This window comes from Anas platyrhynchos, chromosome 9, assembly GCF_047663525.1.
Source record: "Anas platyrhynchos isolate ZD024472 breed Pekin duck chromosome 9, IASCAAS_PekinDuck_T2T, whole genome shotgun sequence".
In the NCBI taxonomy this organism is placed as follows: Eukaryota; Metazoa; Chordata; class Aves; order Anseriformes; family Anatidae; genus Anas; species Anas platyrhynchos.
Genome location: NC_092595.1, coordinates 19,490,685 through 19,515,069, shown reverse-complemented (window position 1 = coordinate 19,515,069; position 24,385 = coordinate 19,490,685). Strand labels below are relative to the sequence as shown.

The 24,385-nt window shown below is 37.5% G+C and overlaps 1 protein-coding gene and 1 long non-coding RNA gene across 5 annotated transcripts in view; one reads left to right on the top strand and one right to left on the bottom strand.

Annotated features, from left to right (window-relative positions):
- CLSTN2 (calsyntenin 2) overlaps nt 1-24,385 on the bottom strand; it is a 348,562-nt gene that overhangs the window by 8,494 nt on the left and 315,683 nt on the right. For all 3 annotated transcript variants that reach the window (XM_038183935.2, XM_072042760.1, XM_038183936.2), the window contains 4 exons: nt 19,210-19,372; nt 8,138-8,304; nt 4,517-4,665; nt 2,894-3,117 (listed from right to left, as the gene is read on the bottom strand). In XM_038183935.2, coding sequence (XP_038039863.2) covers nt 2,894-3,117; nt 4,517-4,665; nt 8,138-8,304; nt 19,210-19,372 — 703 coding nt within the window. The remainder of the gene's footprint in view (nt 1-2,893; nt 3,118-4,516; nt 4,666-8,137; nt 8,305-19,209; nt 19,373-24,385) is intronic.
- The window catches only part of LOC106017895 (uncharacterized), a 216,954-nt gene that overhangs the window by 133,389 nt on the left and 59,180 nt on the right, over nt 1-24,385 (top strand). For both annotated transcript variants that reach the window (XR_011811569.1, XR_011811570.1), the window contains exons 5-6: nt 359-586; nt 6,129-6,209. This is a non-coding gene — a long non-coding RNA (uncharacterized lncRNA). The remainder of the gene's footprint in view (nt 1-358; nt 587-6,128; nt 6,210-24,385) is intronic.

Genomic DNA, 24,385 nt, shown 5'->3' with positions numbered 1-24,385 from the left:
TCACAGAATCCCAGAACAGCTCATCAGCTCATTCATTTTATGTGCTTTGCATTGGGGCTTTCAGTTTTTGCAAAGATGGCTGAATTTTCTTTACTCAAATTAAAAACAGTGCACTTGAAGCAAATCAAAAGAGAAGTGTTGTGACTGTTCAAATGCTGTCATGATGAAGGCCTACAAATAAATACTGAGATAAAAGATAAATTGCTCTTATAATAAAACACATTCAAGAACCATACTGTAAGCAGAAAACTGGTATTTGACCCTGGAAATAAATTCAGGTTAACAATTCTGATTTTTCGGTACAGTATTGATCCCAGATTGGTACCGTAAGTTCGTTCTTTTTTTTTTTTTTTTCAAGGAAAGTTGGACTGGAAAAACATGTCACAAATACATCAATGTTTTGACGACTCGCTCAGTTATTCTATGACCCATAAAGAATTTGCACTATAGCAAGAACACTATGCCATACATAGCAACACTATAGCAAGAACGCTATGCCATCAATCCAAGAACATGGTATCACCATAAATTGGAAGAGCCTGTGTGGTGTGACTTGGTGAACATGAGTTCTGCACTGACTACTTCAGTAAGTATGACTTTTTAAAAAAAAAAAATAAAAGTTTGCCCCAGAAGAAAAGTACAATATCAATTTATTATTTTTAAGTGGTGGAGTCACCATTCCTGGAAGTCTTTAAAAGACGTTTAGATGTAGAGCTTAGGGATATGGTTTAGTGGGGACTGTTAGCATTAGGTCAGAGGTTGGACTCGATGATCTTGAGGTCTCTTCCAACCTAGAAATTCTGTGATTCTGTGATTCTCTGGTAAATGTAGCCCAAAGGGTCTGACAAGACTGTTTAACCAAGCTCTCTGAGGATACCATAGGCACAGAGACTGCAGTCTTGGAAATTAACACCCATTTTGTGACTTTCATTTTGGGGGAGGGTATGGGGAAGCAACGCATAGCCAGAGAAGTCTTAGGCCCTGGATTACCAACTCCTGGTACAATGAATTTGAGTATCTGAACTCAAGGTACAGCTGGAAACAGCTTTAACTTATGCCAAAAATGTAGAGTCATCTCAAATTTGCAGGATAGGCAAATCTGAATATCGCTAAGCCTGATGAGTCGGACTATTTCTTGAGAAGTTATGACAGGCAAGAGCTGGGTCGCAGAGCAGCTTTGCGGTTCCTTCTACCACTGGGCAAACAGGAAAGGGAGGGATGGCACTTCTGGCTGCTGGCAGGTCACACTGATTTCTCTGCTGAGGCAGGACAAGCAGCACTTTGGCATTGCAGGGGTCCCCTGCAGGTAAAGAAGGCCTCAGAGCCATAGTCATGCTGCTGCCTGTGGCAACTGCCTGCTCTACTTTTGATGAGCAACAAACCTAACTTGTCCTGTGACTGGGGAATACATGGTGACTAAATCAGCCTCCTCAGCCTTGCCATGTCATGTGCATCTCTCCTACAGTTATAATGATCAAGTTATGTAACTTCCCAGTAAGTGGAAAAATAGGCACAGCTAGATACAGGTGAAGATTTATGGCTGTCTTTGTTTTGTACTTTGGTCTGTCAGATAATATCGGGGCTGAGAAAAATAGTTCAAGCTGTATAATGCAGGAATGGAGAAGCAGAATTCAATAATCTTTTGCAAAACACAATTACTCCCCTAACCAATTATTATCTGTCCATTTTAACTACTCTTAGTGGATATAAACAAGAGGTGGCACATTAGGAGGTACCTGACTTCTAGGCAATTAAACAGTAGTTTAAGAAATGCTGCTATGTTCCATCTGAATGTGAGACTCGGGCTTTTTAGATTGCAAGGTAATTGCAACAGTAATTATAGAAAAAAAAATTAGGAAAAATTGTGATACACAAGATTTAAAAACTATACTGAAGGGCAGTAGCTCCTAATTCACTGAGCAGTTTTGGAGTTGTCATAATATTTAAGGACATAGAGCATCATAAATACAGTGCCTCTAAAGTGAAGGACAATGATCACTCTTTTCTACAAAAGAACTAATTTTACATACCTTAATTGTATGCAGTTGATATTGTGATATAATGCACTTTCCAGCCTTCAGAGGACAGATGTATTTTAAGGCAAGCGATAAGCAGCATTATTACAGGGAATACCTTCAGGGAATCTATGCCCCTTCACTTGCACATCATTAATGATTTTATCTTTTCAAGAGATGTACATCTAGTAGCTCCTTATACTAGTCCAAGAAATACTGTTTAGAATGATGCCTCAGATTACTAAGCTTTTCACTTACTTTGCACAGAAACATCCAAAAGAACAATTCCTTTAGACAGTTAAACCTTATTTATATATTTGAGTATTCACCTAGTGTCAAATAATACTACACACATTCTTCAACTATCACAATAAATTGTCATCACAACATCTTTGCAAGTAATTATATTTCCATTATATAGGTGGGAATCTGAGGCACAAGATGACTACATTACTTAAGTATCACCCAAAAGTCTGCAGAAGATCTGGAAATGTAAGAACAGACTAAAACAACAACCATAGTCAATTGCTGCTTTGCTCTGTATTAGTACAATTAATAAAATTCTATTACAAAATCTAATAAAAACACATTATTAAACAGAGTATGTACAGAAGAGCGGAAACAAAGTAGTCCAAAGTACGTGACACTAAATGGGAAAGCTGACCTTTTTGAAGCACACCTTGATCTATCAAGCAAATAGGGATTTATTCACTTTTAAATCTAAGTGAATGTCTTCAGTACAGTGTTAATGTTGCCTAACATGGAATAACTTAATTTGTCTGAAAAGACTTTGTGGTACTTTTTTGCACTACTTTTTCAAAAAAAAGGAGGGGTTATGTTACACAGTAAATAATAATATTTAAAATGAATCCACAAACCTCCATCATTTTCTTTTAAGTCCACTGGATGCTCCATTTTAGTGACTGTGCTGACAATCCTTATGTCAGGTAACAGAGTAACACCTCTTTCACTTTCAAATTGTGCAGCTGGTCTAGCAAAGTGGTCCATCCCACTTATTGTAATCTTGGGCTCATTGGCCTGAAACACCATTACATACGCATCGATATCTGGGATACTAATGCAGATATCTTCACCAAAACATCTGAAAAATACATTATTCATTAACTGCATGTAACACATTACATATCAAAGGTGTGTGACACTTCCACTGTCCAAAGCCCACTTGATGCATCTGATTCTTTTTTATTTTCTCACTTCAGTTTGTTCCATAGTTTGACAATGCCACACATAAGGTCATGCATCTGTATGACCACACACAAAGGCTAGCAGTGACAGTAACAGCTCTATTCCTCTCATCCCCTCCTACATTCACAACTACTGAATTTATGTAGGGATGGCATAACAATTAGCACCATGACAAACTTGATCTTTAGTAAGGTCACTATGAGAATAGTATTTTGATGTTTAACTGACATTTTACAAAGTAGTGCATGGATAAAATAATAATAGTTAGAGGATGACAACTAAGTGTAGTAAACCTAATATTCAATTCTTACAGTCATATCTAATGAACGTAATGGGGTTATCTTTTCACAAGTGAGTAAAAGGGCCTAACTATCCATTTAAATCAGACCCATCATGAATTATTTCTGGCATTCCCTAGTATTTAGCAGGGCCTACATTAACATTTCTATTTGAATCAGCACTGTGCTTTTGAAGTCGACCTCCTGACACTCTACCTTACAGCAAGCATCTTGGCACATACCATAGAACAGCCTTGGAGTGTGCAAACTGATCTCCTTCCATTGAGACTAAATTGGAAGATGCTCTCCAAGTGTGGTCAACCCACAGCACTAAACTAAACCTAGTACTGTACACAGGGTGGATGAGGGATCCTATCACGAACCGTTTTACTCTCAAAATCTGCTCTCACTGCTCTGTACAACTTGCTGTAACAGAGAGGTACCCCTTAGGATGCTCAGGAGTGGCAGATGGTTCTTTCTTTATACAGAACTGTAAACGTTATAGTGTAGATTCTTTCAATATTATTGCATGACAATGGAAGGAAACAGATTTCTATTTAACGCCAGTACTTTGGTAATGACAGCCATATAAGAATATAAACAGACGATTTCAAGCATACTTCAGAATGTAACTGTTCTTGCAGCCATATAGTCTGTTAGAAGTAATAAGCCTCATTTAAAAAGTCATGGCTGTAAGTGTATCAGAAGAAACTATAAGTTTTTAAATGAACATTAAAATAAGAATGCAATAAATGCATATGCTGTCCAGTCAAGTCCAGACTGTGTGTTCCAAACTATAAACAGAATGCAAGCAAATTGCAGTCACAAGAGAAGTTTCTTAAAAGGAGAATAGCAATGCAAAACCTAAAAATAATGAAATTCATACTTTTTGTTCAATAACATAAAAGAATGATTTGGCAGTATAATTTAATCAAAATTATTCTTTTTACTTCCCCAAAGAAAAAAAATAATTAAACATATTCCTAATCTAATCAGTTTAGCTGAAGTACAACTTACTGGACTGTAGATGAGACTTTGAGACGTCGTACGCCTGCAGTAGGAAACTGTCTAGAGTTGATGTATGAGACCTTTCGGAGAGCTTGATTTATATTCTCAATGTCATCTCCTTCCATGACAAGGACTGACTGGGAAGGGTTGAAGTGATACTGGGGGAAATGCATACAATTAGTATTTAAGGTACCAGGTACAGAGTACAAAAAAAGACATTTTAAAGTAATGTTGCACAGACATAAGTTTAAAATCTAATGATTTAAGAAAAAAAATCTTAGTGGCTATTGTTGGCTGAATCCATATGTTGTTCCTTCCAAAATGTCTCATGTCAGTCATCTATTTCATATCTTAATAATTACAGTTATAATTACTTTTATAGTAAATTAATCCAGATATTGTAATTTTTCCCAGTCTTATCAACTTTGGTGATACTATTTCTGCAAATGTAAAGTTCAAAACTTTTACTGTCATCATTATTATTACTGGTTATTTTTTGTTCACATTCCTCATATAAAAATATTCACTTCAACAAGAGTAGTATGCAGAAACATATTTTTCCTGCTTTCTGTTTGTTTTTACTCTGGACTATCTTTCTGAGATATACTTCCACGCAAATGAACAAAACAATTACGACATTATCCTCTTTGGTCTTCATTAACGTCAGACAGAATAAAGGGGATTCTCCTGTCTTTTTCTCATGATCAATAAGAGTGTTATGATATAACATGTAACTGCTGCTTGCACAAAGCCAGCTGCTCCTCTGAGCCAACAACCCTTGCAAAGACGGTGGCTCTTCTTGTAGCCCTGACTGTCCCCTGTCCATTGCATTGAACATAAAACAGTCTTGCTGATGAAGAAAGTTTGCTACTGTATCTGCATAGCAAATGTTTGATTTTATCTTCACCATAATTCATCTTCATTTCTTTTTTTTTTTTGTCTTTTAATTGGTTCAGCAAAGCATCTGCATTGCAGAGAAAAGCAGATTACCCCCCTTGATTTTGTACCATACTACTGATAGCACAGAACATAAAGAAATGCACAGAACACAAATAAATCCACCCTTCTCTCACACTGAAAAGCTGGATATTGATTATATGAGCATATTCTCTAATATACAGACAATGTCTGTCTACGTTTTCTTAAAATGAGAGGTTAAAAAGCAAAAGAGCAAATAAATAAACTGTGAAGAACAAAATGAAACATGGGGTTCTCTGCTGAGAACACAGGGGACTGGGTTCAAAGCTTGTGCAGAAAGGTCTGATGTACTGAAGGGTATTTTTTAACAAAGAGGACTAACATGAGTCACAGCCTGCATACACTTCTCTTTTCCATCTGTAAGCTAGCAATAGTACAAAATAAAATTAGCAGAAGGAGACTCTAGCTAGCTAGTTAACTTAATAGCTCAGCTGCTAGAACAGCTGGAATGCTGCCAAAGGGACTGGAGAAAACCCTAGTCTGAGCCATTTTTGTCTTTCTCATTAAAAAAGGCTAAAAATAGTGACAGTTTAGACAGTGTCTCTGAGAGCTGTTACAGATCTCTAAAAGTTAGCCTGCAGACAGAAAAAGCCCAACACTGCTGTGTCAGGAACTGTATTACAGCTACATTGCTCTTTCCTAGGTGGCTGAAAGGTGAAGCTTCATGTGTCCAAAGTGCCCAGCAGAAATGTCTCCCAGCATCAGTTTGCCAACATTTAATCAGGTAAGTGCCATGTAAATGGTCACACAGAAACTATCAGCTGTGCAACTGTGACACATGTCTGTGTGAGATCAGTTATTTTATTTTTGTCATGAGAAACTCTTTATTAATTTTCAGTTGAAGGTCAGGTGCTAACTGTTCCACTTTCATCTGAGCTTCTTTTTGTAAGCCCTAATAAGAAACCCTACCATTATCCATCTCTGACTGCTCCTTTTGTTTTTGCCTCCTGCTGTTACACAGACTGTTCATCTGTCTGAGAAGGTAGAAATGAAAGCAGCTTTAAAGAATGATGTAACTTTAAAGAAATATTAAGAAAATTAAAATGTTTTGAAGTTTGGTGGAAAACAGAAAAGGGGGGGGGGGACAATCCCTCATCTTAGTTTTTGCCACCCCATTGCTAGTACAGTAAGAAAACTGATCACCTGTGCTAGAGCAGCAGTGGGGGAGGTATAAAAGGTTTTTCCAAGCCCATGAAAAAAACAGATTACTCAAATACTGTCAAATTTCATAATGTGACAATAGGAGAGGTATTATGATGTTTTTAAATACCAAGCACCAATTATGCACTTCTTTAATTCAAGTAAGACCCAGCAAAGAACTTAATGGTATTAATATACAAATTCCTAAAAACCCTAGCCACTCATTGTATGCATCATCCTTTTAAAACAGCTTTTACTCATAAGTGTGTAATTTTTCTAGGAGTGGCAACCATGTGAAGTTCATAATAATGTCCTAGGTACGATAAAGATAAAGAAATAATTCGGGGGGTATATGTAAAGGCTGGAGCTAATAAAGCTCCATAACTTTTCACTTTCAGTTTACATTTTTACCCTTGTTTTCAGAAACACCAGTTATACAATACCACAGTAATTTATCACCTAGACAGGTATCGAGTGTGTTAGGTCAGTCTCCTAAATGGTACAATGAAAAGGTTCAGCTAATAAAATGTAGTACGTGGCCCTTCCACTGCATAATCTAGCTCAAGTGCTATAGCACCAACCTTCTCTCCCCTGAAAAACGTAACACCAAATATCCTGTGTTGTTTCGCAGACTACATAGTCTGCATACAAAGTATCTTCCCACTTATTTGAATCTGAAGATCAACTCATTTGGAAGATGGTATTGTCATTTGTGTACTAGGAAATAGCTTAACTGTGTGTTTACACTTAGGGCAGAAGAATACCTGTCATCTAATAGAAGTATCAGTACAGAACAAATTAAAATGCACTTCATGTAAGCATTCTAGAAGTTATATTGAAGATTCTACAAGTGTATCCAAAAGAACAGAAGTTGTCTTTATGAATGCAAAGCAATCTGGTCACTCACTGTGTCTATTGAAACGGCATTTCCCTCTACATGTTGTTCTCCAGTCTTAGAAAAAGTGTTACAATAAAGATAGTCACATACATAACGTGGATGGATAATATTTGTAAGCAAATGTAAAATTTGAAGTTCTTGACTTTTTGTTGTCCAGTTTTCATGTCTCATAACATTGTTTTCCTCTTGGAATACACTCAGAATTTTTTAGTCCTTCTGCATTGGGAGTTCTTTCTGAGCTGCCTCTAGATGAAAGATACTCTACTTATATTTTCCATTGCTTTAAAGCAATTCAAAATTCAGTAATTCTTTGAAACAATGTCTGTTTCTGTAAAACTACCAAAATGAGCATGAGAACACGATCTGGCAATTCTTACAGACTGTGAAATATCAGCAGCAGCCTACGTTCTGAGCGTCTACCTTTGCAATATCAGAAACATTTTTCTTTGCAATGTCACAGCTCTTCTACCATTCCCCTTTTTCTTTGCATGACTTTATGGGAAATTACATTGCTTTTGGGAGCACATTTGTACTGTGTGTACTCTACCTTGGGCTCTCCACTTCATAAATCAGCTCTACATTTTTATCAAAGATGATGTCAGTTCATCCCTTACCTTTATTCCTTGGCCAAGACTCTCAAGTGAATTAATATCCAGACCTTCCTTGCAGGCCTGCAAACAGGAAATCACTTTCTGGCTCTCAATTTTGCCTGGGCGGATAGTTAGACTGGCTAGGCTGCCGTGGAAATACTGAGCAAACCTGGGCTTGGTGACTTCACCTCCTGTAAGAAAGAGAATACAAAATGATTATTGATACCAATACACAAAACATGCACCTAATAATTCACTTTGTTTTAATGTATGTTTAAAGAGTTGAAACCCATTTTAGCCAAGTACTCTTTAAATTCCATTTATTGTAGTAAGTAGAATCACTTTGTGGGTTGTTGGATAGTAGCTAGTAGCAGCCTGCCTTTAAGATGATCATCAGTGTTTTCCCAGTATTGTACTCATGTATTTACAAAGTTGTGATAACATACTCTGAGATGAAAGATGAATTCCCAAATCTGTGTCCAAGGAAGCATTTACAAAAATGAATTGATGAGATTATTGGAGTGATCAAACATGATTATTTTAAAAAAAGTTTAAGGTCTAATGTTTATGCAGAAACTGCACTTGCAAGTTTTCTACTGCAAAATTTCTTACACAGCCTTTTAATTTCTCCTTCAAAAACATACTACCTGACACTTAGATGTGCTAAGAGTCGTGTAAGCAAACTGACAGACTCTCTGCAAACTATTGTCTCTAAGGATATGGTATAAATTCATAGCAGTGACTCCACACCAACGCATACCTCAATGCTAAAAGACATATAGTACCTTACCCAAACCAGCTTACTTGGTGCTAGATCAGGTCCCATCAGTGTATGTTGCATTAGTCCCTATAGCTGTATTCTATTCAGCCTCACTCTATGCAGATTCAAAGGAAGATTGATCTTTAGAAGTTGTCAATAAAATGTGATTACATACTGCCTGCACCAGTGATCATAACATCTAAATTACTCTTGGGAATATTTAGTGATTTACTCATCCTCCTCTAGGAGAATTTTTTAGAGCTTGTCTTTCCTGTAAGTGCTAGCTGAATCAGTACGTGTGAATTACTGCCTGCCTTGAGCCTGAGAGGACCAAGAAAGCCACGCAACAGTGAAGCCAGGCAGACTAATGGGATTAGTAGCTGATAAGATGCTATAATTGGTAGATAACTCATCTCTACAGTGTTTGTAGCTTTAGTGTCGAATAACCTATATCCACCATGCAAAACAGCTCAACCTTGAACTTTAACTTGGGAGCATGTGTGGAATGGGGTTAGGAGTAGGGGATAAAATGGCAAGTTTACTTTAGGTTGATGTTGCTACCTAAAAGCCTGAAAACCATCTCTTTTAGTCTGTGTATTATAAACACAATGACGAAGGCTCAAGTTATGTTATAGAGTAAGGAAAATCTGCACTGGTGCACTGAGAGAAAAGTAGATGTCTAGGCTTCTGTCCTTTTATGTTAACATTGCAGCACAAACTGCCTCTCTTTTTACCCCAAAGAAAGATCCTCAAAGAGAGATTATTCTTTTCCACTCTTTCATTCGTCCATCAATTATGCAAAAAAAACCTTCCTCTGGGCAGAATTTTGTAGAGCTTTCATAGAAGCGTTCATGTCTGCAGCTGAAGTGCGGGATATGTTCATACTGTAATTTAGGCCTTTCTGATACTTACCCAAGACAATTATTTGGTAAATAGGTAGTGTACTGCAGGGACATTAGATGTTGTTATATTTATGTATTTGCATTGACTTTAAAAGTACATATTGCTACTAATACAACAGCAATTTTTCTGAACTGAAAAAGGTAAGACAAGTTTTTTTTTTTTTTAAAAAAAAAAGGGGAGAAAAAAAAAAAGCAACCCTCTCCCTGAGAAGGAGACAAAAACAGATGAGACCTTACAGAAGAAGGGAATCACATTGTGCTTTGAAGCTTCGTATTCTCATCGCCCTAACAGAATTCTGAAGACAGAAAATTCCAAGGCTAAAACACCAACACTAATCCTGGAGCTTTGAAATTCAGAAACCTGCAGTAAGTCTGCCAGCAGATCTTAATAGTTCTGACGAGACACAAAATGAGAATCAGTCTCAGATAAGCTAATGTATTTAAACATGAAACTAGCTCATTAAAATGTATGAAGGAATATACAAGAAGCTAGAACAAAAAATTAGGTGCTGTGGCTACACCTGACAGTAGCAAGCAGTGTGAAACAGCTGAAATGAGCCTATAGAGCAACATGATTGGTACTTACAGCCATATATAGAAATTTCATAGAGTCATAGAATAGCTCAAGTTGGAAGGGACCCATAAGGATCATCAAGTACAACTCCTGGCACTGCACAGGTCTACCCAAAAGTTCAGGTTTGGAATTTTTGGGAGTTGTTTCTTTACTGTAGACTAACTCTTCTCAGGTGCCATCAACAAAACATTTACTTGCCATTCAAACGTAATAGATGCATGGCTGGAGCACAAAGCCAGTTTAGCTTCATCTAGAAGGAATTCAGTTCATGTACTCTGACACTGGTCCGCAGTGTGGACAACAGCAGCAGAGTGGGGATGATCAGGAGATTGTTAGAAGTACAGTCCTGGTCCAACCTGACATGCTGATGTGGATGCACAAACACAGCAGCTCTGTAAGTGACTATCTTCAGTAGAAAAATAGCTGAGAGTAGCTACTGTCTTGTTGTGTCAGTCAAGAAAATCTACAAAACTATGCCCGCAGTTACAGCAGGGTGATTCAGGATGGAACAACTGCACCGTAACAACTGATAGCAGGGTCTGAAGGCGCACTGGGGTGCATACAGGCTGTCCCCTAGACCCAAGACAAGTGCAGCTGTACTTAACCATTTTTGAAAGTTGCTGTACATATTCTAACCTCTTCTGAAGACAGTGGCTCCTCAAGCAATCCTCTCCATTGATCACAGCTCTTTATAGAGTTGAAAGCTTATTCCTAACAAGGAATGTGAGCTGTCAAAATGTTACCCTTTTCCTTTGCCGGGCTAACCAAAGCCTTTATGTCTTTCTACGTAAAACTGTAGACTCTGATCATCCCTATTGCTGTCCCTGGAACTCCTGCTATTATCTGAAGTACAAATTACAGCCCTAGAGGTCTTCTGAATGTTATGTGTGTCTTACATAGGACATCCCTGCTAATTCAGGACAGCATGAATACTAGCTTTCTCCACATGAATAAACAAGAGCAATTTTATATGCACACTTACTATCTGACACTTTATTAGAAAGAATAGACTGCCAAATAAGTGTTCCATAAGCACCTTTTGCCAGAGTTAAAGACAAAATGATATACCTGCCAATTTTATCCTCTAAGGTGAACAGAAGTCATATCTGATTCTTAGCACAGTGCTTGCAATTGTAGCGTGTAGACATTTTCATATTCTTCTGCCTCAGCATTTCAGAATCTTCTCAGCTCAATGGGTATGTTAGCTTGTTGATGTATTTCAATAGCCAGTAATTACTGGATTGTAAATGGACAAAGTCTGATGCCATAAAAGTGGGAAGCAAAAAAACAAAACTGTCAGTAAAACTGAAGAGATAGCCTAAAGCCAATCTGCTTCATTCCTTTACACCAGCTTTGATAAAAAGGATTATGGGGACAATAGTTCTCCATTCTCAAAAAAGATTGAGGAAGAAAAAAATGTTAGAATAAATTGAAAATCCTCAACAACTGACTGTTTTACTTCTGTCTGTATCAGTGTTTTATTCATGCTTGGTTCTCCTACATTACCAAGTTTGCATGCCATTTTTCATTCTGCTTCAGCAGCCTAATATTCTTCATGTATGTGGCCTCAGCTTCTCAGTATGTTCAAATTTAGCCCAGGATGGCAAATCTCCAAGTCCTAGCCCCTCTAAAATTCTTACTTCCCAAAATTACAAGTGTGTAAGGATGTTTAATCTGGTATGAGAATGATAATTCTGTAGCACATTAAAGGACAGCGTACTTACAGCTAGTGCTAGAAGTAGCAACTTTTTTTACAGAATGTTATCCAAATCCTTCTAAATACTGATGTTTTCAAGTATCATCCCTTGATCCTGAGCACGATACACTTCATGCCTGTGCGGCTCCACAGGCAGCTGATAGGCAGCGCAGATGCACTGCCCTCACTGGGCAGGAGGAAGGCTGAGCTGTGCTCAGAGAACAAAGTGGTGCTCTGGTAATGGTGATCCTGAGGTAATCCAAGTGTCCTAAATTTGTTTCTCTTTCCCAATGTTCTGGTGCAGTAAAAACTACAGTGTTTTGCAACACAGCATCTACAAGTTTCTACCCAGAGGTCAGCCCATCCTGTTAACCTAGATTGCTTCAGCAAGTTTTATGGGATTTTTTTGCTCTCAGAGTCTTTTCGTCATTTCTTATCAGTCCCATACAGCTCAATCAAACAAAAACACCACAAAGATGTTACAGTAGTATCAAGACCTTCATCATGAGAGAATAAAAAACTTTACTCCTCAACTCCATTACATGTTGTGTTTCACTCAGCTCTATGTTTATCGATTATTATGGATTAATATGCTGTGAGTATTAATTCTTGCAGAGATAACTTAAGTAAGTTAAGACTTACTTAAGTGAATAATGCGAAAGATAAAGGAAAACATAACCTTCCTTACAGTCAGCTGGGGGTTAGGTTGGTGTCTGCAACACATGAAAGGCTGAAATAACCTTTTAGAGCAACATTACTTATTCTCATTATAGCCGCTGAATTACAAATCTGAGCTGCTGTTTTTTTCTCCCTTCCGTCAATCACCATTACAGCTGTGAGGAAACACAGGCCACAGTGTTATTCAAATCTGGGTGGTAAAACTGTGCATTACTTTTTCACCTGACGCAGCACTCCCAAAGTTTGGCAGATCCAGATGGATGAATGTTGGCTTTTTGGCGTTAATTCAGTCCTTATAATGGGAAGATGGTGACAACAGACTGTGGGAGGCATCCAGAGGAACTGTCAATGTATATAATTATTCACCCTAATGCTGCTCACTGCTTAGTCACTGTCAAAGTGGTTTGCATCACATTTCTCAGTTGCTAAAATAATAGCTATCTTCTAGACTGGGATTCTTCTTGTTCTGTGCTAGATGAGATCTCTCCTGCCTTTAATTAAATTAATGCAGGGCAAGCAGGGCAGCTCTGGCACTGGGGCAGAGGAATCCATCCCACCAGAGCTTTGCTTGGGGTCACCCTGACAGAGTTTGAGTTAGTTTCCTTTTCTGCTAAGTGTGACTGTGGGGATGACCAGGGAAAGCACACAATGATACCAGGACACACAGTAGAAGAAGGGCAGAGAAGTAGAGAAGGGTCTTCTGGTCTCCCCACTAGACAAAACCATTATAGAAGCTGATTGGGTTATGGTTCCAAGAAAGAGACAGCTTAGGCATAAACCAGGCACTGGGCTTAGAACAGGCTGGAACAGGACGTACAAGTCAGAGGAGGACACATGCAGCAGAAAAGGCTGCACCTACGTGGTAGCCCTCAGTGGGGAGTGATCAAGCTGCCAATGAAAGCAAGACTTCACAGTGTTACTGTATTTTGCATATTCCTTAACAGTCACAAGCACAGGTGCAACTGGTGCTTCAAATTTCAAACATAGATAGACCAAATGTAGAAATAACCCACTAAATTTCAGATGAATATGTTGTAGATGCCTGTCCTACCTGTGTGCTGATCAGTTGGGATGATGCCCTTACACATGGAGCAAAACAAATGCTTCCAACATACACTTCACCTTGTCCTAAACATCTCTCAGTAAGTCACAATTCTGGGGGTTCCTGTCATCTAGCACTTTCTGATCCCAGCCACAAGGATGTTCTATTATATATGACACTGGAGAGTTCAGGAGAAACTGAAGAACTTGAAGAACTCCCAGGGTTCCAGGCTTCAAATTTCAGTGTTAAGGTACAATCATTAATGAAGTACAGGTTATTTTCATGAATCTTTTTTTTTTTTAATTTTGTGTTGATAAAAAGTGGGACCGAATTTGATTACCATTGAATTTCACAGTGGTGTTGCTTTGCCATTGGAGATGAAAAGGGCTGTTTTCATTCACGTAACAATCTCCAATACACAGTCATGCCTTTCAATCAAAAATGAGTCACTTTATTAAGCTCACAGATCTTCTTTTAGGCCTTTCTGCCCTACCTTAATAATGAGCAAGTAATTATCAAGGCAGTCTAAGCACATGAGGTTTTCACTGGAAACGATGAATCAAGAGAATTTCCAACTGCAATGTGATTCTTCTAAGATATTATAGACTCTGGTTTTACTGAGCCAGATAATTAAGGAATGATTGATTATTCAGGGTCCCAACAGAAAGGCTGAAGTGAATCAGGGAGCTGCTGCAAGACAGTCTGGCTCTGAATGCCTCAGGTCCAAGTCCCAGAACTTATCCCATCTCCTTATTAACAGCAGTTTAGGGAGCTGGATTTAACTCCCTGTCAAGCAGATTTGCTGTTAAACAGGAGAAACCTAACATAGATTTCAGGTAAGACATACTTACAGACTCAAGTTTTTATACTCCCTGAGCTTCTTAGTGCAAACACACACACACACACATATTGTAGGTTTTTTGGTTTGTTTCTTTTGCTTTTTAATAAAATTCAGCTAGAAATTACCCAGAAGATTATTGATCAAACCTGGCCCTATTTCAGTCTGCCTCTGCTCTTGGTAGACATCATAACCTGATGACCTTAAACAGACAGCTTTAGGCTTTAAAGCATTATGTGAAATAGGACAAGTACAGAGAATGCTAAAGGCTACCTGCTCTTAAGTACGCATATGCTAATTTTCTATATCCAATATGTCTATAGATCAAAAGCTTTGTTTAACTTGTGCTATTTAAGATAATTTCTCTGAAGATAAGAAAAGCAATCCACCCCCCTAAAATAACCTTTCACATATGTTTGTAGTTCTGCAATAGCCAAAATCCCAGTGAAGTTTTGATAAGAAGAAGATCAATAGAAAGAATACTGCTGCACTAACAAGCAGTAGTATACAGACATTCAGTCACATTATGTTGAAATCTACCTAGATGGTCTTGCATTAATTTGTCTGCTTGTCTCACTCCACTGATGCCCTGGTTTGGTGCAGCCTATGCCAACCCCCAAGGCAGCATCCACCGGGGTTATGCTATGCAGTAGGGAGTAATCTTTATCTGCAGAACATCTTAATTTCTGGGGGACATGCAACACTGAGTGACACAGGCTGCTTCTGCAGTGCCCACAGCGTGGCCCTCAGTGTTCTGATCCCTCTCCAACTTCGAATTCTTACCACACCTCTCGTCTTTAATAGTAAGTAGGTTCTCTGACTGCAACTTCGTGATTGGCATGCCAACAGAGTGTTTAGAAGATAAGGTTATTCCACAGAAGTATTTCATAAAAACTTGGTTTCCAGCATAGATTAAGGAGAGAGGAAAATGACAGGAGGATACAAAACAAAAACAAACAAACAAAAAACAAACCAGAAATTGCTTAGAAACCAGAAGATGCAATAGCCTTCTGCTACATTCACAATAACAGTGTTTGCCTGTTAACAGGCTTCTTCTAAAGATCTTCCCCTGCATATTGTGGCTGGCATAAATTAATTGCAGTGTGAAGCCCTCCAGCACTCCACAATGGCTGGCATTATTAGAAATAATGACTTACATGACTTACAGTCATGGTAAGCTACAGTATAACCTTCTGACAAGTCATTAATTTGTGTCACAGCTTTCCTGACAGGATTTTGGGAATGCTACATTTAAAAAAAAAAAACAAAAACAAAACCAAAAACAAAACAACAACAACAAAAACACTGTGGGAGGGAAAAGGTATGAACTTAAGACCTTATCTTTTCAAAGAATCCTAGAAGAAATCTGTTTGCAGTAGGTGGTACAAAAAAAGATTAGACTACCAAATCATGTAATTTGCTGCCTTTTTCTGACTGCCTTTGCCACTGAATGATTAGCAACAAAAGGATCAGAGTGAGACCATATAAACCATGGTTTAATGGAGGAGTTTTCTTACTCTCTAAAAGGGTTCATTTACTATGTTCTCAGATAAACTGAATCAAAAATAATGAACTTAGAGGCGAAGTTACTAGAGTAAGATCCTGGAAAGTGCAGTTTGAGGAAAAGCTAATTTTAATCTGTTTGTTCACATTGCTTAGAAGAATGAAACAGAACTGCAAATGCTAAAAGGGTGAATAAGAACAATTTGGTAGTCAGTGACCAAGTCTGATTCTGTTCTTGCTCTGATGTGGATTTGTTTTGGGTGACCTGAGGAAAATTCTCCTACCCACTTGATGCAGCATTTCATTCTTGTATAGTAAGAATAACTATAATTCCTTGCTCCAGAACTCTTCACTTTTTGGGAAGTTCCCAAGAATCTAGAGCTAGAAGACCTGATCTATGGGCAAAGCATTATTTTTTATTGCTACAGTAGAAGAGTTTTATGTGGATGGGGCTTCTCTGTCATGGAAAGTACATTCTGATGGCCAGATTAACAATTAATTAATCAAACGTATTGTCTCTAATATGTACGTCCAATACGTGTGTCACAATGTCACAGTTGTCCCAGTCATCACAGGCCATACATGACACCCTAGTCTCAGCAGCATTTGCTGAAGTGCCATACTCTGCCCTTCTGAGGTGCCCTGAAACAAGAGCAGAAGGTGAGCCTTGAGGAGGTTTCTGTGATCCAGATTGACCATGTCTGCTTCAATATCCCTTCAGGGAGGTAGTTATGAGAAGCAGGGCTGGGTTCAGAGTCACTGCCAGGGTCACACACTTCCCTCATGTTCCCTTCCGTGTCTCTTTCGTTCTTGGAAGCACACTTAAAAGAAGTCAATTTTGTCCTTTAAATACCCTTGAGAAGAGAGCAATTTTACCTCAAGTTTTATTTTACCATTAGAAACAGAACAGCACTTTGGACCTAAATAACCCCATCTACTTCAAAGTTGCACCCTTGACAATCATCTGTGAGACCACTGATCTGAACAAGAAAGTCCTTTTAAAGAAAATAAAATTAAGTAAAATCCTCAGCCTTTGGTATCTGCAGCAGAAGCTGTTAAAATCTATCAGGATACAAAAAGGCCTAACCTAAGTAACAGGTGTACCAGCAGTCCACAACACTCGTCCCTACACTCAGTTCACTAAGAGCTCAGTTTGCTTAGCTCTGTAGCAGTATTATTTTTTTTCCCATCCTAGTATCACTGAAATCACAGCTCAGAAGTCTCCAGTTTGGGTCACACATACTATGTATTAAATGGACAGAAGCCACACCATTTAGCCTAAAGATAACCCTTTAACTCCCACCCTCAAATTAACTACCCCCACAAATGTAGAACAGTATCAAGCATGACCTACACAAAATTAAAAACAGGGAGATTTTTGCTAGACATTGTAACAGAACCCTAAATTAATTAGTGTGGTAGCTCTGCCTAGATCTTCCCCTGTAAATTAACTCCCTAAAAAAAAAAAAAAGAAAAAAAAAAAAAAAGAAAGGGCTTTTAAATTATGAAAAAGGAAGATTCGGTGAGAATAACATTTAGAATACCTAATTTTAAGGAGAGAAAAATTCATATTGATAATGTCAAAACAAAATGCAAAAAGATTTTTGTACTGCTTTCTTCTTGCCCACTGTGTCATTAAAGCTGGAATCTAGCCACCAGGGCTGCGTTTAGTTAAGTCAGTGACTTTCTGGGTTGCATTAGACTTTAGCCAGTTCCTGACAGATCCCAGGAAAGTTCTATTCTATCTCCTTTGAAGTCCTGTTCTCAGATTTTTCAGCCAAAAAGAAACTTCATGTAAATTGTGTTGGTGTCTGTCAACTATTTGTCCCAGTTAACTGTTGTCTAAAACCAAGTTCTGTTTTGTGAACTGTTTGGTAGGTGTTTCACCCCGTATTTCTAGCTAAAAAATGGAATAAAACTGCCTTAGCACCTTGGAATAAAATGTATTCTGTTACATATTCAACATTAATGGAACATTCCAATAGACAAAGTTCATCCTTCAGAGATGGAAGCCTGCAAATACCAGTTAGGCAAGATCAGTGGATCAGTGTATATTTGTACAAATGTATAGGATTGGTGTCATGCTGATTAGCTAGCTATCATAATACTTATCTGAGCGATCAATATTTATCAAATCTTGGTTTTAGGACTAGTGTAGCTTTATTCTGCACGTTGTCATTGAAGTAAAGACTGGATCTTTACCCCCAGGGTGTTCATAATCCAACAGCTGAACTTGCTTCTAATATTATGTACACTGAATAGCTCTGTCATAGATAAAATCTCCAAATTTTGCTAATAAAACATTTTAAGTGAGCAGAGATCAAACTAGCAATCAAGGTAACAAGAAGAGAGAATGAGAACCAACATTAAAGAGTGGGGAAGAAATCTTTACGAAAGAATTTTTTCCTAATTGTAGCTTGCTTCACTTCATAATTTGCTGTTGTCTTAAGTGAAAACAAGACAGCATAAACAGAGATCAACACGGAAGGGTAAGGAAGAGAACTCCATGTGAGCAGATGAGCAGAAAAAGAGGACTGCTTCAAGTATAAAGCAGAGAACACACACACACACACACACAAAAACAAACAAACAAACAAAAAAAACAGATGCCAGTCAGATAAAGACAAGACAAAAGAATGAGAAGAGAGGTATTACAAACGCAGAAAACAGGGAAAATTAATACTTAAGTTAAGGCCCATACAAGTATGACTTTGGGGATGTGACTTCTGGCTTTACTTGAAAGGAGGAGATAGGTGGAGTTGTAGGAGGAGATTAAGTTCTTTAGAATAATATTTAGATAGTTTGCTTAAAGTTGAAGACCAAGGGAAGTAATTAAAAATAGTGAAGAGAAAGATAAAGAAAATAGTCTTTCACATTAAATATACAAAATGGATTCAATACTTCTTTAGAAGATGGAAATGCAAAGCCTGCTAACGTCCTATCCATTTTAACCTTGGACTTGATTAGTTATTAACTCTGGATTTACTTCTGTTTTCATACCACAAACCTTTTAGTAACTGATTTACTATACAAGCAGTGAGACAAATTAAGCTCATTGTTCTTAATTCAAAATTATACTATCTACTATCTGCTGACACGTTACCTTGCCAACAAGCACCAATTGTCAGCTGCATGGCTATGTGTGAAGGGTGGATGGGCCAATCGTTGGTCACAAGATAAGGTTCATATGTTGTTCCATCCATATATAACGTAACAACGGGAAACTCAACATTGACAACATAGTAATGCCATTCTTTATCACAAATCTGAAAGACAGAATGCAAGAGAAAAGATTACTTAGCACTTACTGTCTGGTGACTAATGTCATATCTCATACTCTTAAAATTGCATTGTTTCCAAATTTCACTCATGGGAAAAAAAAGCTATTGTAATTTACATATCATTAAAATTAATGAAAGTGTGAAACAACAGTGATACTTACGTTATACATGAACAATGTATTTGATAAATAGAGGCATTTTAACACACATTCGTCAAGAACAAGGCATGGATGAAACAGAAAAATCAGACAATTCAGTACTTGTTCTGTATTTTCACATTTATTAATACATAAGATTAGTTTCCCAGTGTCTTTATTGACATTTAAAAACACAAAATTGCAGGTACTTGGGATGTTTTAGCAGTTACTGGGGATCCTTGTTAGCTTCAAATTAAGAAAATACATAGAACTTAGACATTATATTGTATTATCAATGGTTTGATTCAATTGCCATTATTAAGTATTAGTATTTAGAAAGTCCTGTTCAATGCATCGGGACCTTCACTGTACTAGCAGGATTTCTGTTGTGCTCTGTACACACATACACATGAACTCAGTTCAAGTAGTCTGTCTTCTTGATTTGGGCAGACAACCCAAATCTTCTCCATGCTTCCTGTTTTATTTAGTCTGAAGCTTTTCCCCTGGTATTCTGCAAAATGAGGACCTATATGGTTTCGCTTATCTACATCAGTATTGAAAAGCAACATCCACAGTTACACTGTACTTTCAAGGTGAGAGTATCAGTGTCAAATTCACATGATTTTCTGAGCCAGATAACCAGAGATTACTGTGAGATTGTCAAATTCTGTTTTAGTTCAAAAATGTAGTTAGCTGAATCAGTGTCTCTGAAGACAGAAGTCCAGTGTGTAAATACCACTTCCTGCCCAATTCTTTTTTTCCTTTCTTGTATCTTTCAGATTTAAAATTTCAAATAAATAAATCACAGCAAATTGGTAGGATGGGGAATGTTTTTAAAAATAAGGCAATAGATACAGTCATCCTACTTTCAATTCTGCAGAGATACTTGTTTTGATGTATTAAGAAACTGAAGTGCTTGAATGCAGATATCCTTGCTGTTTCATAAAGGCAAGCAGAAAAGCGACGTTTAAGCATAACACTGTCCTTGGCCAGGTTAAGTGCTATCTTCTGCAATATCTGCCCTTTGAAATCAAAAGCTAATGTTTTGTTCCAGAAGACATTTCAACAAGAACTTAATCACTTTTATTTCAAACGGATACATTTATTACTGCAGACATCACAGCTCCACAGCAAGAGATAAATGCAGTAAAGGGGCTGCTAGAGTCTTCCTGTTGTAAGCAGTAGACAGCACAAATGTTTTCTGAAGGTTAAATGAACTGAAACCAAAATTGAAAGTAAATAAATTGGAAGACTGAAAACTTTATTGAACAAACAGCAATCACGAATACTATTATGCAGTCCTCCCTTTCAAGGAAAAACAGCTTGCCAAGTTTCCTGACCTGATCATTAGACTGTGATGCGTCATAGCCCCGTGTGTCAGACATTTTATATAAAACAAAATGAATGATGTGCCTGAGTTTGAGAGAACTTGTGTGATAAAAACTACAGGGGTTGATATTTCACATTTTTCAGACAACTGTCTCAGAGCATTTCTTTTTGCAACCCTTAACTGCATCAGTTGGTATGTCCCAATTGTTACATGACAGTGAGCAATCCTCACATTTAACCAAAGCAAGAGCACTACTGTGGCATCAACAAACATTCTGGGGCATTATATACATGGACGCGTGGTAACGCGTAGCTAGTTTGATTGCTGTAGTGACTGACCAATAAGGTAGTAACATTTTTCTGAAGAAAATGCTGTCTGGAAACACAAGATTACATAATCACCACAATTCAAGAGTTCAGCAACTGGTCTCCAGTGCTTCCAGGAAAAATGCAGGTGTGCAGCTGCAGATTTCCACAGCTGACAAACTACTAACTGACTTTATTTTTTCTGGTACATCCTAGAACATAAGATACATCAATTCTAAACAGTTTGTTAAAGTCCTCAAAGTATCACTTGTATGTTTTTCCTTAAATTTCAACACATAGATACAGCATTTTAGGGGAATTTAGGCACTTAAAATCTCAGCTTGGTGAGATCTCAGCTTACTGAGATTTCAAAAGCACACAAACCCTTTAGGTTCTTAATTCTATCAAGAATTAAGCTGTCTCTCAAGACAGCTTAGGTACTCTGATACAAGTACATACCAACAGACTGCCTTTAAGAATCTGTACAGAGTCCTGGTGTAAAATCAAATATTCTACAAGGTGGCAATAGAATTATTTAAAAACTCTGGAATACTTCCCAGCCACTCAGTAGGAGTATTTAATGCCTGGCCATTTCACAGGCAACAAAATAATGAAATAAATAATTGCAGAGTGGAATTTGTTTAGCTGTCATTTCAGACACCTTCTTCACCTTGTTAACATAGGAAGCCAATTTGTCCCTTGCCTACATGCATTCCACACTGGCAACAGAATGTAATTATTGCGGTGAAACCATGAAAATAAAAGGATAAAATATACTAGTTTGGCAAATACATAAATTGTAATCATGTAAAGTAAGAACTTTATTAAAAAATCTAATTTATAAAGCTATCTTAATAGGATAAAATTGCTGATGAGCAAGCTTAGCTTTCAAAGATTGCTGGATCACTAGGCTGGTATAATCACTTTATCATGTCAGTGTACCTCTGAAATATATTAATCAAATCACAGTGAATTAACCAGTTTGAAGTCTCAGTGATCACTACAAGTCATTACATGGGAATATGTTTTCAGGAAATAGATACAATATAGTCTATGAAGTAAGTTTCTCAAGACATGAAAACTCTTATCTTCTGAAGAAGAATTTTCTGGTTTAGATTGGAATGGTTAGGAATGGATTGAAATCAGTGTTTCGGTTTGAGAAGCATACAGGAATTAGAAAGAGGCTTCCTTGGTCTGCAAAACATCTTCTTTTATGGCTTTGTACATAAGGGCCAGACATGCACACATGAGAACATGTCCTTTACAGCTTGCGGTCCTGGGCTGTCCTCATTGACCTGTTTGGCTAGATACACAGACAACCCACACTTCAAGAGGTGTCCCAGTGCTTCAGTTCAGCAGCAAACAGCCATGCATATTTGCAAACCTCTGACTAACTTCCTAAATGATCCTTACATTTTAGCCAGTTACGTTCAGCAGACAACTGAGTTGTCCTCACAAACAGCTCTGCACGTCTTAGTGCTACTCAGTGCATGTTTTGGGTGTATCCCTTCAGAGCTGAGAAAGCAGTTATTAATTCCATTACTTCCATCAAATGTATACATCTTTTTTCAAGTTTATACTACTTTCAATCCTTTTTTAACAAAAATATGTTTTATATTTATACCCGCTTTGATAAGGAGAATACAGGAATTTGTGCAATTATTTCAGACTGGCTACTCCCACAGACTTCACAAAATGGAATTTCTAATATGGAGGTAATTGTAACTATACAACATTTTCGCAAATACTCTTCCAAACTAGCTTTATGCTTTTGGAGAAGCTAGATGGAGGTAGAGGCAGAACAAACTTTTGATAAGCAAGGCCTCTTGGAAAACTTGCTATCCCCTACCGCACAGTGTTATTTCCTTTATTCCACTCTCACTTACCTACTGCCAGCTTCCACATACTTTTCTGTTTATTGCTAAATACTAACGTGAGCTGGGAGGGAAACAGAACTGTTTTGCAAAACAGATTTTTAAAAATCTTTACTAGAAATAAACTATCCAAAATCATAAATTCTCTGTGGAGAAAAATCCTAAATTACTTGTTTACATCAGTTATGATACTTCACTGTAAACGTGCTTTAGACTTAAATGAGAAATGTAAAACAAACACACACACACACACACAAAAGGTGAAGGGACTAACTAACACTTTCATTTAAAAATGCAGAAATACTTTGAACCTAGCAGAAGCACTATCCCATCTTTTCTTTCATTGTGATCAGCATAGTTGTAAACTCTTTGAGTTTGACTAAGTTTAACTAATTTGTGTTCTCTGAAAGAATTTTCCCTTTCAAGTATTTGCAAACAGCAACGGAGGAATTTAACCTCTAGGTAACTTCCTCATTCTTAGGTGTCTGTGACACTGTCCTCCCATCTGGCTTTCAATTATTTTTCTTTCCCCTTACTCTTACTTTCAGTATTTTATCTTTTCACCTACTGCCTTGAGTCTATTATATAGTGCCTTAAATATTGATATCAAAACAAAACAAAATCAAACTTTTGGAGTTTTTTGATTTTGCTGTATATTCCCCCTTTGTTTTGTTTTTGCTAAAATATGTTGCTAAAAACCGGTCAGCTAACTGGTTCAGGCTCTTTCACCTACTCTCATGCAAATTGTGCTTAATTCCAGTCTTAATAACCAATTCAAATTTAAATAGTTGCACACCAGAAGAACCTATCTAGTATATTCTGCAAAAGCAAATCCTAAACTAGGTCGAACTATTGGCAGTGTTGTGATGGTGCCCATGCCCAAGGGTGGAATGCCAATGGAAATGTTAATGGCGCTAGTGCATCTCCTCAGAGGAGCACTCAGCTGTACAGCTGGGATGAAGAAGAGACTGACCGCTGACAGTATTTCTGTGCTAAAAACTTGAAAATAAGGTGTTTAGTTAAGAACAGTGTAGTAGTCATTAAAAACAGCTGGGCTGGTGAGATCAGTTCGAGATCTGCTTTTATTTCCATCAAAAACTGGAGATGTTTTAAATGTGCAGCACAGAGCTTAACTTCTCAAAAGTGAATAAAAGACATACACAGAAATTGAAAAGGTGCTAAATTCTCCTCCTCACTTTTCCTTATTATGGATAAATTCTATAGATGATTTCCATTAAATTTTGGATGCATTAATTCCCTTCTACAATTGTATTTTTATCAACAGAGATGACTTATATTGAAACAAGAATGTGCATTGTTGTTTCTTCAACCTATCTTTATATAATATAAAT